Genomic DNA, 15,226 nt, shown 5'->3' on the forward strand with positions numbered 1-15,226 from the left:
CACGGCTGATTGAAGAGCACAGACTACATTCCAGACGACTCGAGCGGGCTCTCGCCGCGATGTCGACGAATCCGTCGGGAAATAGACGCGAGTGACTTTGCGGCTCCTGGCCATGCTTTTGTTGTTGACGTTGACGCCACGTTTGCTATCGGTCGCGTTGTTGCTCTCATGCTTTTCTTCTGAGACATGGCTCCGCGGCTTTAGATTCCCAGAGTAGGCCACCAACACTACGAACGATCACGCGGATGCAGCCGCCGGCGTTGCCAGCAACCACAATCGCGACAGCAGCGACAGAAGTCGCAACTAGAGGAGAACAAACGATTGAATGGATGGAAAGATGCATGACGCGACAAGTGGCCGCTTTTCTGGAGTTCATTGCGCTTCTCCTTCGGAGCATGATCCTAGGCGACTCATCATCACAATGAGCGGACAGATGGGAGAGACGGAAACGAGCTTTCGTCCCTCGACCGATGGAGTAAACGAATGATAGACATCTCTCGAGACACTATAGGAATCGAAGGATCGGAAATTGCAGAGTCAGACGAGATCCTGGCAAGCCGATCAAGTCAAATGGCCATATCATGTGCTGATTCGCTCGGTTTCTTATGGACTGAGAGTCCGCGCGAGGAAAGGTCTGCGGTCTGCGAGACTCTCGCTCCAAGGGCCCTTGACTTTTTCCCGCGACAATCTCTACGTTCCTCGCTGTTGAATTATAATTACGTGAGCTCTCAAGCACCCACCAAGTCGAAAGTTTTTTTTCTGGCTTGTTTTGACGCCTAAGATTCTTTTTTTCACGTGAAAACCGTCTCCCAGGACCCTTTTTACAGCCACTCCCATGACCCACGGTGGGAACAGAGTCGGCCAAATCCGCGAGGTTTTTTCCCTGTGCAGAGTCCGTAACGTTCCGGGTGACTTCGGAACGGCGGGAACCCTCTTTCTCGAGGACCTCGAGGGAAGAGACGGAGACGGAGGTTGCCGATAATTTCTTGATCCTCGGGAACGCGAGTACGCCGGCGCGAGCTGGTGAGGGATATCGCCAGACAGACGAGGAGGGCAAGTCACGTCAGACTGATCAATCTGAAGTCCCTCACGCGGCGCGCCGACCCGGCATCAGGATCCGGCTCCGTTTCGGGACTCGGCCTTTATGATACTGATCATTCGTCGTATCGTATCCGAAGGGATGGCTGATTTTTTCTCGCGAGCCCATGCGGCGAGCTTGTTCGACCGCTTCCGCGTCTATTGGCTGTTCGGCGTTTTTCTCATTAGCGTTCCGCCAATTATGTATGTCGAACGAGTCGCAAGCGGGCGCGATTGGAAGACGATCATTTTCTGTAGTCTCACAAGAACAATGAGCCCACGCTCGGAATCGCGCGTACTTCCGTTGTGCCCGGGAGAACCGCCACACGTCTGAAGGTACTGTCTTCATCCGTGATTATCTTGCACCTGTTAGATGATTCAGATTTCGAAATCCCTCGCCGAATCTATATCCTGAGGAGCGGGGAGCACCTCGCAGGTGCGACTCGAGGATCACGAAGTTCGCAGAGGAAGGACTCAGGTCAGCAAGAGGTAACAAAACTGAATTCCCCGAGTTCAACTCGGATGGGGGTGACGCTCCCTACTGAGACTCTGGGAGCTTTTCTCCTGGAAAGCTGTGGGCTCATCTCTACCACCTCCCGCTCTTGTCTGGACGAAAGTTTCCCCTATCCCGCAGCTAACAAAGGGACGATTCATTTAGTCGAAAGCAGTTCAGCTGAATTCAGCTCGTTTTTGTTTCCCTACCGGCTATTCCTGGCCGCTCAAATATATGACGGTGGAAATCGGCTCCACACGCGAAGCTTCCTCACTCCATTGTGAACACGCATCTCTGGGACTGCTGGTAAGCACACGATGCTATTCGTGTAAATTTCTGTTGTATGGAAAGAATCGAGTTTTTGGGAAACTGGCAGAGAACTCGGCGCTCGCACTGCGGAGATGCTCCGATTTACCAGTACCATCCCGACCATTATGGACATTTTCCTGGCTACAAGATTTCCAGCGAGAGCCAGAAAGTCATATGGAAGTGAAGCTTACTGCGCATCGAATCGTCAAATGTGGATGAAGTTGCCCCACGGGAAATATTCGGGGGTACGAGCAAACTGGCGAGGAACGCTCAAGAACGAGGAGCGTGTTGCACTATGACTCGTAATTTGAACACCAGGCGCGGGTAGGTGTAAGGCTGTAACGTCGCGTCGTCGGGGTTGCCAGTCCCGACATCACCTAGCTGGGCGCATTGTCTCTATCGGGACCCAAGGCCTCGACTGTCTACCGCCACACTCCCCAAAATTCAGGTCGATACTTGTCGCAATCGGTCCCTCTCGAGTCATATTCGACCTCCCATCGAGCTATATTCCTTGGCTTTCGGGTGTTCCCATTTTTTTGCCTCGGCCACTATCAATGTTTGCCGAGCCATCGAGGCGACCCAAGAGCGGGCTGCCTCGGGTCGGAACAGTCCCTTGATTTCGACTATGTTATGTCGTGTTCGCATTAAGTGCGTGTGTTCGGAGAAGACCTTTGGCCAGAAGTGATTTGTTTGACGTACTTTTTTGCTTTTCCCCAGACCTCCCAGAACCAGCAAGGGCATGGAAGAGGAGGGGGTCCAAGGAGCGAGAAATCGATAGAGCAAGCAAACAGCGATAGACGACGCCGTCCGATATATTCGTGGACCGGGTGGGGTGTGGCGGACAAGTGACTGACAAGCTGGCCGGCTGGCTCACACAAGTCGTCCGACAGTATTTTCGTGCGCCCGTTTGTCTGTCTGACTAACTGGCTGTGATACGCGGTATGCTTTTTTGACTCTCGCCGAACGGTGTTCCAATCGGGCGTCTTTCCAATTATCCGCCGACCCCTTACGGAGCGATCTCATGGAAGTAAATATATCCAATTGTTTAGCTGCACTTCGGTCGCTGCTACGGAGTCGGCCCACGTAGTACACAACAACAGAAAACAGAATCGGAAACAGAAATTGTTGACCCGAATGCGACGCGAAACAGCGCAGCCTGTTGTATTGTCTCTGTTGCCTACAAACCGCGAAAGTTCTCTGGACGGGATCATTCCGGAGATAAGCGTTATATCTTCGGCGACTCGGACTTAGAAAATATATTCCGCCCGGCACAAGCGGCTCGCCGTTCAATCATCTTCATTCCTTCGTCTGTCGTCTGCAATAGGGTGACGCTTTCATCAAATTCGTACGTTCCATGTCTTTTTCGAAGCTGATCGAAAAACCGCCCGGAACGATCGATCTCTGTTTTACGTAGATGCTGCGAAGAGCCGGGTCGAAACCAACGGAAATTCTGAACCAGAATACAGACGACCGAGGGGCGATGCATGTTTCAATGTTTGTTCTCGAGGTGGGCACGGCGAAAACGCCCTTTGACTCTGTCGTCATCAACGATCGGCAGTCGACGTTCATTTTTCGATGCTGCCGAAGACGGACCGAAACCTGCATCCTGTCTTGCCGACGGAGAAGAATGGCCCTACACCGGAGCAAGAGTCCGAAATTTCTTCACGACATTCAAAAGAATTAGCTCCCGGAATCCGACGGCGTCGTGATCCTGACAAATCTACCAGGGGTGACGAATCCGCAACATCGCAGGCACCCAACGATTTTCCCTTCTGAATCGTCATTCATCGAATCAAATCCATGATTCGGTGTCTTCAGGTAGATCGTGGGACTGAGAATCGGGTTCTTCAACTATTGCTCGAGCGCCGCAGGCTCTTGAGGGACGTATCATGGAGACACTACCGCCATGCCTCGGACTCGAACGAACTCTCTTTATTCGAAGAGGGCACTCCTAAAATACGTCCTCCTCGATGGAGAAGAATGCAAGTCGTGAGTCTCGGATTCTACGAATGTACGCTCGTAGCTCAGAACGTACGCTCAGACGTTCGACCTTCAATCCATCAGATTATCAGAGAAAAACTCCCGCGATGAATATCAAGGCGTGGCCTTGGCATACGGCACCAGCACCTCGCCGCCTCGGGAATTCGATCATTTTCGCGATTAAGGGTATCTTTTGACGCTGAGCAAAGCACACTGCTTGAGACCTGGAACTGTCTGATGATATTATCATGTCGGTAATCCATTGGTAACAAGGGAGATCTGGTTGAATAGAACACCATTGCCAGGATTGCTCGGTCTCCCCATTCCAGTAGCATGGTCCGAATGCGAGTCTTCGGGATAATTTTCGTTCCATGGCCCCGTTTTTGAGTTTTCAGACCTCCGAAACTATCATCGCAAAGTGACTTTCATACGAGACAAAGAATTCCTGAATGTCTCAATAGTTGAAACTCTGGATGCCCTTCCCGGAATTACAGAGGAAATCACGGAGGCTTCCTTCGATTACTTACAGGAATCTGTGAGCAGCCAGAGCTCAATAGGATTTGTTATTTGCCTCCCGGCTTTTTTTCGCATAGTGAGTTCCGTGTGACTTTCTCCCCTCCCGTAATTGTTTGAGAAACGAGAGCTCCACAGAAAATTTCGGAGCGCTTGAATTTCGACGTCGGGAAAGGGCCAATTAAAGCCGCGGTCGCGTTCTGAGGAGTCGGCTCCGAAAGGCAGGAGGTGTATTATCTGCTCCATATCCTTTCGGGACTAGCGGCACCCGAAACGGTGGAAATCTTCTGATCTGGACTACTGGAGTAAGTCCCCTGAGAATCCCTGGGAGCGGAACACACGTGGGAATTCGAAGTTCGGAACGGGCTGAGCAGAGTACGTCGAGCTTGACCAAGAGAAGTATTTGGTACGATGTCGATAGCCTCCTTCAAGGCGAAGGAATGATTGAGATTCAATAAGGTCATGTACTCCTCTCACGTGAACAACGATACTAGAGTGTTCTCACAGAGAGAAGTCGAATGAAGCCCCGAAGACCTCAGGGTACTTTGTGAAGCTAGTTCAAAGTCAGTGCTCTCTGAGCTCCCGGGGATAGCCGAGGTTTGAACAGTGCAACACTACTCTGTCTCTCGCGAGCGCCCATAAGAGGAATGCACTTGCTCCCGATGCCATCGTGGAGTCATCAATTTTCTTCCTGATTCCCAGAAACGACGAGCATCGCGCTCCTCATCACGGGGACGATGCGTGGAGAACCCGGTCCACGATTCTGGACATCTCGAGTGAACGCGGTATCTTCCGTTTCGGCTCATATGAGGGAACGAAACCCCGCTGGATACAAAGAGACTTGAGTCTCACCATTCAGTGGAGCTCGATGTTGTAGCGCCGCCATCAAAATCGACTATGAGATTCCTTCCCGGGACTTTCTGCCGTTTCTGCATTCTGTCCCATAGTTTGATCCACCGAGCGTAGGCTGGGATGGCTGAAGAGCCCACGCTCAGCGAACTCTGAACCTTAGTGTCTTCAGCCCTTCGCCTTGCAACGGTGAGGCGTAGGAGAAGGTTGCCCTCCCGGAATCTCGACCCCAAAGCTCTACGCTCGCCCGCTCTCCGCTAGGGATCCTGCGCGGCCCCCTCCGACGGCTTTCCGCGGGGTTCGCGAATACTCGCCCGCGTCTCCGATAGCAGAATGCAACTCACCTCTTCGGCACAGATAGATGTTCACTAAATTATTTGGTAATCCAGTGGATGCGTATCAGTTCAGCTCAAACAATCACGATCAGGTCTACTCGGGGCTTCAAGCCACAAACAATGTTCTAGAAACAGAGCTCAATTAATCCAACGGTGACACTTCATCCGTTCCTGTACTTAATGTGAGAACAAATGGCAATTCCACGGCTTTATCCGTTACAGACCACTCGCGACAAGTGCGGTGCGCGGTCTGAATGATTCCTCACGACGCTCCGGTCCGTTCGCTCATAGGGGGCGCTGCTCAGTCACCACACTATTACAATCGCAGGAAAGAAGGGTTCCGTTTGGGAGCCGTTGGAGAACGGATGGAACAACAGGTGAGACACCAGACGGCCGGAACACCTCCTCGCTCTTACGCTTAACGCAGGCCAGCACGAGAAGACTGACAGTGTCGTAACTCACAGGCGTCTATTGAGGTTCGGGAAATCACTCAATTCTGGGAGAGCTCTTCCATCTTTCGATCTTCCCTTCCAGAGAGCCTCAAAAATGCCATCGGACATCTCTCTGACCGTCACGTCGCTCCGAGAGAATAATGAATCTGAGGACTCCTTACGGATCGTTCCCGTGGACAGCAGCTGATTTGGGGAGCAGCGTGACCACGGAACCACAGAATCCCGTTTCGTTGCCGATTCATGTTTTCGAACGATGGCTCTGCTCACTTATGTAATGGCAGATGTCGCTGGCCGAGCGCTGCTATTGAATGGACGTGCTGCCTTCGCTCGCACAACCATCTGATGCTCGTTCATCTCCAATAGCAGTAGTCATGGGCGAAGCATGATCGTTTAACGGTCAAAGACACGAGCTGCGATGACCATATGGACGATCGGGCTTGCTCTCGGAGACGCCTGTTTCAGAACCGTTACGATGCGACTCGGTTCTACAATTGACTTTTGAGTTCTCTTCTGAGGCCAGGCATGTATTCCCATAGCCTTCTGGGCGAATTCCATGATGTTCCTGCCGATCTTTTAGCCGAGGGAATCCGACTTCTTTTGCCAACACGAGGTCCCCACCGTTGCGGAAGCCGTTCTATTGAACGAGGAATCGGGAACGATGAAAATATCTGATTCGGTCGGAATGCGGACATTCGAGCTCAAGTTTTCTGCGTAACACTTTGTATAAGGGCTGGCGGAAGCAAGTCCTCCTCCAATTAATCCGAAGAGGGTCGTGCCGTCTCCTTGCGCGAGGTCCGAACCGAGAAGTGCCGACAGAGTAGGAAAGGAAGCGTCTGTCCTCATTCCAACACGACTCGTCTCCAAGACTGATCATATTTCGCCTCAGAGGCGTTTCTCCGGGGCCCCGGGGTCTCGCATCGTCCACGCAGTGACCGGTGAGCGTCGAGGAACTTGGAGTTGCCGGGAACCATAGCTAGGAGAAGAACCTTCTCGTCCGAGCTTATCTGTACTTCCCGAATGGGGAGTTGCCAAGACCATCAATAGTGCCAAATGCTTCCTTCCAAATGCACCTCGACAATCTCGAGGATTTCTAAGAGTTTGAGCGAGTCCCCCGCTAGATTTGGAAGCTCCGACCGAGCGGATTCTCTGCGCTATCCCAGGATCGCGGAGATCATAAACAATCCAGAAGAGGTACAGCGAGGCCGGTCGCCGAGTGATCCTATCTAGTCTATCTAGAATTCAGGCGCATTTCTGCTCATTCTCGGGCTGTCTCCAGCGTAAGGTTGCCCCGAATGGGAAGAGAATCCCGTCCGCTCCAAGCTGTGGTCACCATCTGGAGGCGGCACTTTCAAGTGCAGCAGCCTTTAATATGTGGTCCACTTATTCTTCTACCTGTGTTCCTCCCGCGTTTTCGATGTTGTCTTCTGGGAGTCATGCCTGGATGCTGGCGTGTAGGCTGAGATGAGTGAACTCGTTGTACCGGACCGAATATTCGACCGCTTTTCAGACAGCAACAGGCGCCTTGCCCCGCTCCGAATTAAGCGTGGGAAAACGGAATGAATGATCGTTTCATGCTACCTAGACGAATCGTGGTGAATCCGACGCGCTAACCATGAATGCATTGTGAGGCGATAGACATAACTCACCGTGCTTCTCGAATTCCATAGGTCACTCAACAGAGAGCCGCACTCGACCGATGTCGAGCCTGCCCGAGTTGCCGTGATCGAAGAGCTGATCGCGGATGAGGGTTTCGACGGTGGCTGTCTACTGACGTCGTTTAAACATCCGTGAGAAGCCCATGTATTTTCACATTCACAATGATGACTGACATAAAATACCTTGAATTCAACACTTCGTCAGTCCAGTTTGAGTCGTCTTCAGCATCGGCCGGGATGTCGCCATATCTCGAAGTGGAAGCTGCAAAGTGTGAGGTAACCTCGCTTCATTTTTTGCGACGTTTTTCACTTCCAGGTGGGACTAATGCGATGCAGCGGAAGAATACACCGAAGGTCCGCTACACTTGACATGGTCACCGGTGACGTCAAAATAGTGGTCAGTGAGTGCAGACCGACCGACCGAACGCGCGCTCTGCGCGCAGCAGCAAATTCACGCAGCGGTACAATAGGGAATCGGGGAGAGCTCTTCGGCTAAGAAAGTCGGAGCGAGAAACTTTCGAGCGAATGGAAGCTTCGGAGACGTCATCGAAACGCTCAACGCATGACCGATTACATTGTTCTTCGTTCAATGGGTAGGAAACTCAGCGATCGATGACCAGCATTCTCTTCCCCCTGTAAATGAATCGGTGGGGGTTCACGATCACAAACTCGCGCCGGCTCTCCTCGGATGCATCGTGCTCGTCGCGAGCGTGGTCCTTTCCAATCTAGAATGATGCTCACTTCTCTTGTCCACGTATGTTAGCTCGCATTCAGCCTTCCATGTCTGCGGCGAAAATGTGACGTCTTCTCTGTATTGCAGATCAACGAAGTACGAGAACCCACTCCGAATTGCGGAAGATGACAGTCGATGCACTTCTTTTCGGGCGCAGACGCGTCTCTCCCTGCGCGGTTCACGGTTCCATCTCATCGAGTTGGGACGGGATGAATCAACCCCACTCCTGATTGACGAACGGTGAGCTGGAGAGATCCCAAACTCGGCTTTTCCTCGAGGGAATGTTATGCTTTGTCAGCAACGTTTGGAAAGCGGAACTCATGAACTTCTCAGAAGTTTACCAGATCAGAGAAGTGGATCCTCGCGCACTTGGACTTTAATCACATTTAGCGAACAATGTTCTCGTTCTGAGTCTCAGGAAAACGTCTTCTTCATCGCAATCGTGAAGCGACGTTTTTGATCCCAGAAGAGAAAAGTACTTCTGTATAACGTGTTACGTCGAGTAAGTGGCGTCGACTCAATTGTGTTCAGCTTCCCGCAGAAAATCGCGCCAGGGTCATCTAGCGGCAGGGAGAGGTCAAGTCGAGTGATGACCGTAACCCAGAAGGGGAAACTCGCAACGGGGACGGAACAGATGTCACATCGAATGCTCCTCGCCAAATCTCCGCTGAGAATACCGTCCATGCTCCGGCTCCAAGTAGTGATTCGCGCTCTTTGAAGGATCGCGCGACGGCCACGGAAGCATCTCCCCTAATGCGAGCTGAAGGAGAAAGAGATCGCTTCCTGTGAGTAGGGACTTCTTTTCTTGTCGGGCTCGAGACGGATCGGGTGAAGCCGGAATAGTACGCTGTGACTCATCAGCTGACTCTTGAACGGACTCACGCTCACGACAAATCGGCAGAGTGTCTCTCACGATCCATTTGTGAATTTCGTCAATTGAGTCAGTGGAACAATGTTGTCAGCAATAGATGGGCCAGGTCAAGAAACTCTGAAAGCTCATCGTCCGAGCTTCCATGGCCAGACCAAATAGAGGGAAGAGTCCCCTTCCACACGCATGGGATCGGATGAGATGATAAGCGTCGGATGAAGTATTATGATCCCGGTAGATCTGCATCGGCGAGTCACGTCTACAATACTAGAAGAGCCTCGGTCTAGTCAATCTTACCTTGTCGATATTAGCCCGCCGAATTTCCCGGTGTCCAAGAATGCCTTAATTTAGGGCCCTATGTTGAAGCCCAAAGAGCTCGCGGAGGCTTGTCGGAGCCGTCTGGAGGGAAGGTCTACGAAGTTTCAACGAGGGTAGCACCCGCTTAGTGCTCATATTATGCTACGCATCTCGGAATCCGTGCGGTCCCGTGCATGTCTCACGGAGAGGCTAGAGAACAGACAGCGAATCTCCGGAACCCGGGGCGGGAGCAGGGCGCAGCCATCATTCCGAAGAAAGGTAAACCTTCTGGGAAGATCTCGGTCCCAATGACGATTCAGGCCCACATTACATTTCTCGTCGAGCAGAATGTGGGCCGCGTCATCCTGATTGACGACGCTAAGATTCATATGATTGAGAAGCGATGGATAATGGTCATCCGCCGCTCATCGTCTCTTATCTTCATCGTTACAAGTCGGTACATGTCTCCGATAAGGACATATCGCATGCTTTACCCCTTGGTGAATGTCGCCTCGGATCGGCATCGACCTCGGCAGCGTACAAGCATATTGAATGCGAGTTTCCTAACTCAAAGCGGGGAGCACCTAGATTGCCCATAGATCATAAGAACTGCTCCTGAATCTCAGTAGGTATTCAGCCTGCACAAGGGCGAAGATGTCGATGCGAAACATGACTTGAGACTCGAGAGTGTTGTTCATCATCTGGGACTCTCTTCAGAGGACTGCTTGCCTGAAGTCTGATCGAAAAGAGGGTTGAATGACGTAAGGCTCCCATGGAGCAAAAGGGCGTCATGAGCCACCCGAACCCTTCCTGTTTCATGAGCAAAGAAATGACGAAGCTGCCTTGTGCCTGTTCTTTTGAACTCTGGAAATGAGCAGGCCAGAGGGCAAACCATCTGGACGGCAGCTCACTCCTGGAGTAACATCACTAGGGGGATCCTCAAGCTTCCGATAAGATTTTCGAAACGGAGTCCGGAATTCTCTTCGGACCCGGGGATTATGGCGTCGCGGAAGCTGCGCATGAACCCACATGGTTTCTTCAGGAGGATCTCAGTTTTCCTTCCAAAATCCGAGCGCAGGTGGCTCGGATGGGCACCGAGATGCTCGTATCCGCTCTCTGAGGGAACATTAGCGCTCAAACGGACCTATAGAATAGGTCCACTACGTGATTCAAAACAGGATACTCAACTCTATCGGGTCGAACGAGGACACTCCCGGAAGCTCGATACCTCCAGAATAGCCTATGTTGCGAGGAGGTGAAACCAAAATATTGTTTAATTTCATGGAGGTTGGATGCATGGGTACGTTCGTGTATCTTATACGGACGGTGAGCTCCAGCTTCGCAGGAAAATTATTTCCTGGAAGAAAAGTGGCGGCCGGCTGTAGCCAATCTGGAACTTCAATGATCACAGGCACCAATGACCAAAACTCGAGTAGATCAGGAGGCCTCTCTCACCGACAGTTTATCGGGAATCCGAGTACCGGGGCTTCGCCCTGGTCCTCGCGACCGAAACCGCTATCGTGGATATCGACATTTCGTGAGTTTCAGTTTTTTTTCCCTCCGCATAACCCCCATCCAGAATCGAATTCGCGCTGCCCAGTCGAGCTATTCGGAATGGAGAGGTCAACACATCAGCGCAGAGCGCCGCACCGTGCCCGCCTGGAGAGCATCACGAATGCATTCAGTTCAACTATCATGTAAATAAGCATTGGGATCGAGAGATGCCCTCATCCATCTTTAATGAATGGCTGCATCATTCCAAGCGCCCTTTCGCTGTTTCTCCTCTTCCGAAGGAATTTCTCCTTCGGATTGCAATCCATGGCAATGGCCCGTCTCCCAAGACTTCCTTTCTCCTTCATTCTATCTATGCAAGGAGAATTCATCTCCGACGATTCCATAGATTCCATTCCCGACGCCTCTTCGAATTGGGAGTCCGCTTGTGATAACTGGCACAACTTTGCGTCAGGGTCACGGTTCGACCGGTTGATTGAGTAATCGTGATAATAGTGCATCCTCGAAGTCTCAGCGGTACAGAAGAAAAGATTACGAATCCCTCGTCAGAGAATCTGCTCTCTGGGCTCGTTCGTTCCACGAGATGGATCTGGGAAAGTACCGTGTGGAGATTGCGGTTCGCCTGCGAGAAACCCCGCGGCAGCCATCCGTCGCGTATTTTATCTGCTAGGATATCTCGAGAAAGCAGGTTTTATTCGAACTGAACCGGTCGCACGTACTTACCGGCGCCGGCGTTCGGGCAAAGCTCGGGTTCGGGCCTCGAAGGATTTGGCGTCTGAGACTGCTGACGCCCAACTCCGTTCCCCGGCTATAGAATTGCTCCAAGCACCTGACTCGATGTGCCGCTGCGAGATTTGCTTATTCGGCGTCATTCTACCTATGCGAAGTCTCACTGCAATGAAGGCACGGCCGGAAGCCGCCGTCGATTCCCGGACCGCGTCCTCGAGCCTTGAACAATTTCGAGGGTCTTGAAAAGTGTCCCCCCTCTCGGCGATGCCGGCTCCCACTCTTACATCTCGGCGTCTCGTCACGTTGGATGAGCGAATATGTTCTTGGCGAGAGCTGAGCTTTATGAATGGAGAATCGTATACACACGTGATGCCGCTTCCGAGAGGATGCTCTGTGCACCATCCCGATTTCACAATGAGCGGTGCGCGGCGATCGGCAGACGCAACCCGAGAGTTTCGCTGCGAACACACAAACCCCGAATGAGCGGGGGTTGTGACTCTCGAGTTAGGTCTCGGGTCGTAATGAAGTGCTGTCAGCGGCCGAGACGGAGGCTCGTGAGATCTCCGGAGAGGCGAGCGCAAGGGCCAATATTTGCTATCCGCGAGCAACCCCGTCAACGTCTTCCGACTCGGATCTCAATGTCGAAAGCTCATTAGAATATGTGTTTCCGGTGTTCGCCAACGACCGATTCTTCCCCTCCCAGCTTTCTTCTCATTATACCCGATGAAGGCTCTGCGCCTCGACGCCATTTCGCTCCGGAAAGCCCTGGGCTCCGGCACCGCCCGATGCGTGAATACCGGGCTTACGAGCTTCCCAACGCTGTTCGATCCCGAAGCTCACAGAATGCACAACAGCACTTGGTCAGTTGACAGAATGGCTTTTATTGAATTCTTGAATCGCCGCATGTTGCGCAGCCGCGGCAAGAGCATCTACTCGAGGACTCTCGGGGTATGGGGGCAGATTTCATAAATAGGGTAGAGATAAGATTGCGTACGAGCCTCGTACGGCTCGACTCCAGTGAACTGACTTATTGGGACCAGCGGATAATCGGACCCTCCGCCTAATTGGACCAGAATCCGGATCCCCGCATGAAGTTTCCTAGTCAAAACCACTCCGTTTGTCGGGCCAACCACTCATTTGGACCGAGGTGGCTCGGCCCAATTAGGCGGAGTCCACAGCTCACCAAATTTATGTGGCGCACGTCTGCTTCGAAGACTTCACTTCGTAAAGCCGTGATAGCTCCTCTCCTCGAATTGATCCTCGAGTTGTAGCATCTCCTCGTATATCCACCTAGAGCTGAACTTCATTCCGGAGTCACCATAGCCTTCCGGTAAAACACTGGGATCAACTTCAGACGTAAGTTTTTCCCGGGAGCTGTGCACGAAAACGCGATTCCGCAGCTTCGTTCCCAAGAGGAATTTGATTAGTTGAAGCGCGTACTGGAAGACGAGCGGCACGTTCAAGAAATGTATGGCTTTGACTCTCAGCGGGAGAGCTCCTGCCAGGATTCCGGAGTAAGCTCGCACGACCTGCAGGTCACAATGAGGTATGTGACGCGCCGTGAATCCTGACAAGTCCATGATGTATGTCCACCCAGCGCAGTCTTCTTCGTCGTTGCGACGCATGTACAGGAAGTATTCCGTCATGTAGAGACTCCATGTGAGACAGTCTGCCAGGTCGAAGATCTTTTCCTCAGGATTCCAGTGGCCCTTCCGCCACATGAAGATTCTTGTGTTGTCCTTCGGGTTCTTCATCGGAAGGATGGTGCAATTCTCTAGGGCCACGAAAGGCTCCATCCATTTCACGCCCTTACCTCGAGGCCAAATCTTCTCGGGGAACTCCTTACGCAAGTTGTAGTACTTCACTATAGATGCAAGCGCCGAGTCGACGTCGAATTCTTTTCGGTCTAAGAACTTCAACAGAAAGGCTTCGTCCGTGTCACATACGATTTCGTTCCTCTTGTCCGCTATTTTTCGTCGCAACTCGGACATAGCATCGCCAACACCCAGTCGAGCCGTTGCACTCGTCATCTCGGAAATGACTCCGTTAAACTCCGAAGTGTAACTCACAAAGAAAAGGGGTGACTCTCACGTGACAACACGAGGGATCACTAGACTCAAAGCTTTTATGGTGCAATAAAGCTCAATCGAAAACCGGGAGAGGGATTCGAGGGCTAATCGAGCTTCGGGATTTCCAAGACATGAGCTCAACCTCCTCGCCCCCGGAGCTCTACTCCGGCTCCGCGCCGAGGCTTCGTCAGGGTCCCACTTATCTCACGGACTTCTTCGCTCGGCGGTGATATTGAGTCCTCCGGTCATAGCCGGAAAGCTCGACGATCTCGGCCTCACCGGAAAAGAAAGCACTCAAGGCGATGTGAAATTGTCTTCGAAGGTCTTATTCCCGAGCTCGGATCTCTTCGCGACATTCGAAGCTTCACGATATCGTTGCCTTTCTGTCGAGAGTAGAGTTCATTTAGATGTCCATTCATACGTATATCGCCCCTAAACTCTCCATATTGAAGGTTCTCCAGCGATTGAAGGTCAAAATCGGATGTATATCTTCAGCGCTGTCGCAATCGAACCCGATCGTGACGGACTTCCGCTTGCGACCATTATGATGCCGCCGAGCACGTTGATGAATTTCTTGTGAAGTCTCCAGAAGAGCACGCTGTGCTGATTCGTAAGCGGACCCCCTCGGACAAGAGTCATGAATTCGATGAGACAATCAGAGCGGGACTCGCCCGGTGCCGGCATGAGAATGGAGTACATCTCATGGGAGAGAGTTTGCGTCGGCGTCAGGTCCGACCGGTCTCCAACCGCGGATCTGCTCATGAATCAGTTCTCCATCAAACACTGGCTCTTGGTTACGCCGTGAATCACTCCGTGTGAGTCCCCCGTTCGCAAATCGACGCTTCAACCCGGCTACGTCTCTTCCGAATCCGCTGTGCTGTCCTTCCCTCCCTGCACTGTGGTAGATGGCGCATCGTTCAGAGAATTCTCGCTGAACAAACTCAAAAACGGTGATACCGCCCCCCCCCCCCCCCGAACATGGACATGTTTATCAGATTATCAAGGATCCAGAATGAAATCCCTGGAATGGTGATAAATGGGGGAAACTCGAGAATACCACGGGAGGATTCTATGGGGATCTAACAAAGACTGGGCTTTTCCTATAAAATTGAAGACATGGCTCGGCGACAGTGCAAGAGAATACAGAGGGGGAAGACGAATAGGTGCGTTAGAGATGAAGGCTCTGTAGATGGAGAGGCATCTTGTTTGCTTCGAGAGAGCCGGAGCGGATTCATTGTTAGAAACAGGCATGGACGGTCGTCGTCTCCCCATCTAGCGAGAGATCGATGGAGGAAACGGATCTCCTGTGGCTCACGGGCACTTTCGTCGATACTTGTATCGCAACACTATATCGG

General features: G+C 52.1%; 1 protein-coding gene across 1 annotated transcript; it reads right to left on the bottom strand.

The window, feature by feature from the left end:
* Nucleotides 1-12,807: 12,807 nt before the first annotated feature.
* LOC100906590 (alpha-tocopherol transfer protein) lies at nucleotides 12,808-13,841 on the bottom strand. The gene has a single exon (XM_003742153.2). It carries the CDS (start codon nucleotides 13,830-13,832, stop codon nucleotides 13,020-13,022), a length of 813 nt encoding a protein of 270 aa, XP_003742201.1. The 5' UTR covers nucleotides 13,833-13,841; the 3' UTR covers nucleotides 12,808-13,019.
* Nucleotides 13,842-15,226: the final 1,385 nt, after the last annotated feature.

The sequence above is a fragment of the Galendromus occidentalis genome, unplaced genomic scaffold (genome assembly GCF_000255335.2).
Source record: "Galendromus occidentalis unplaced genomic scaffold, Mocc_1.1 scf7180000077293, whole genome shotgun sequence".
Taxonomy (NCBI): domain Eukaryota; kingdom Metazoa; phylum Arthropoda; class Arachnida; order Mesostigmata; family Phytoseiidae; genus Galendromus; species Galendromus occidentalis.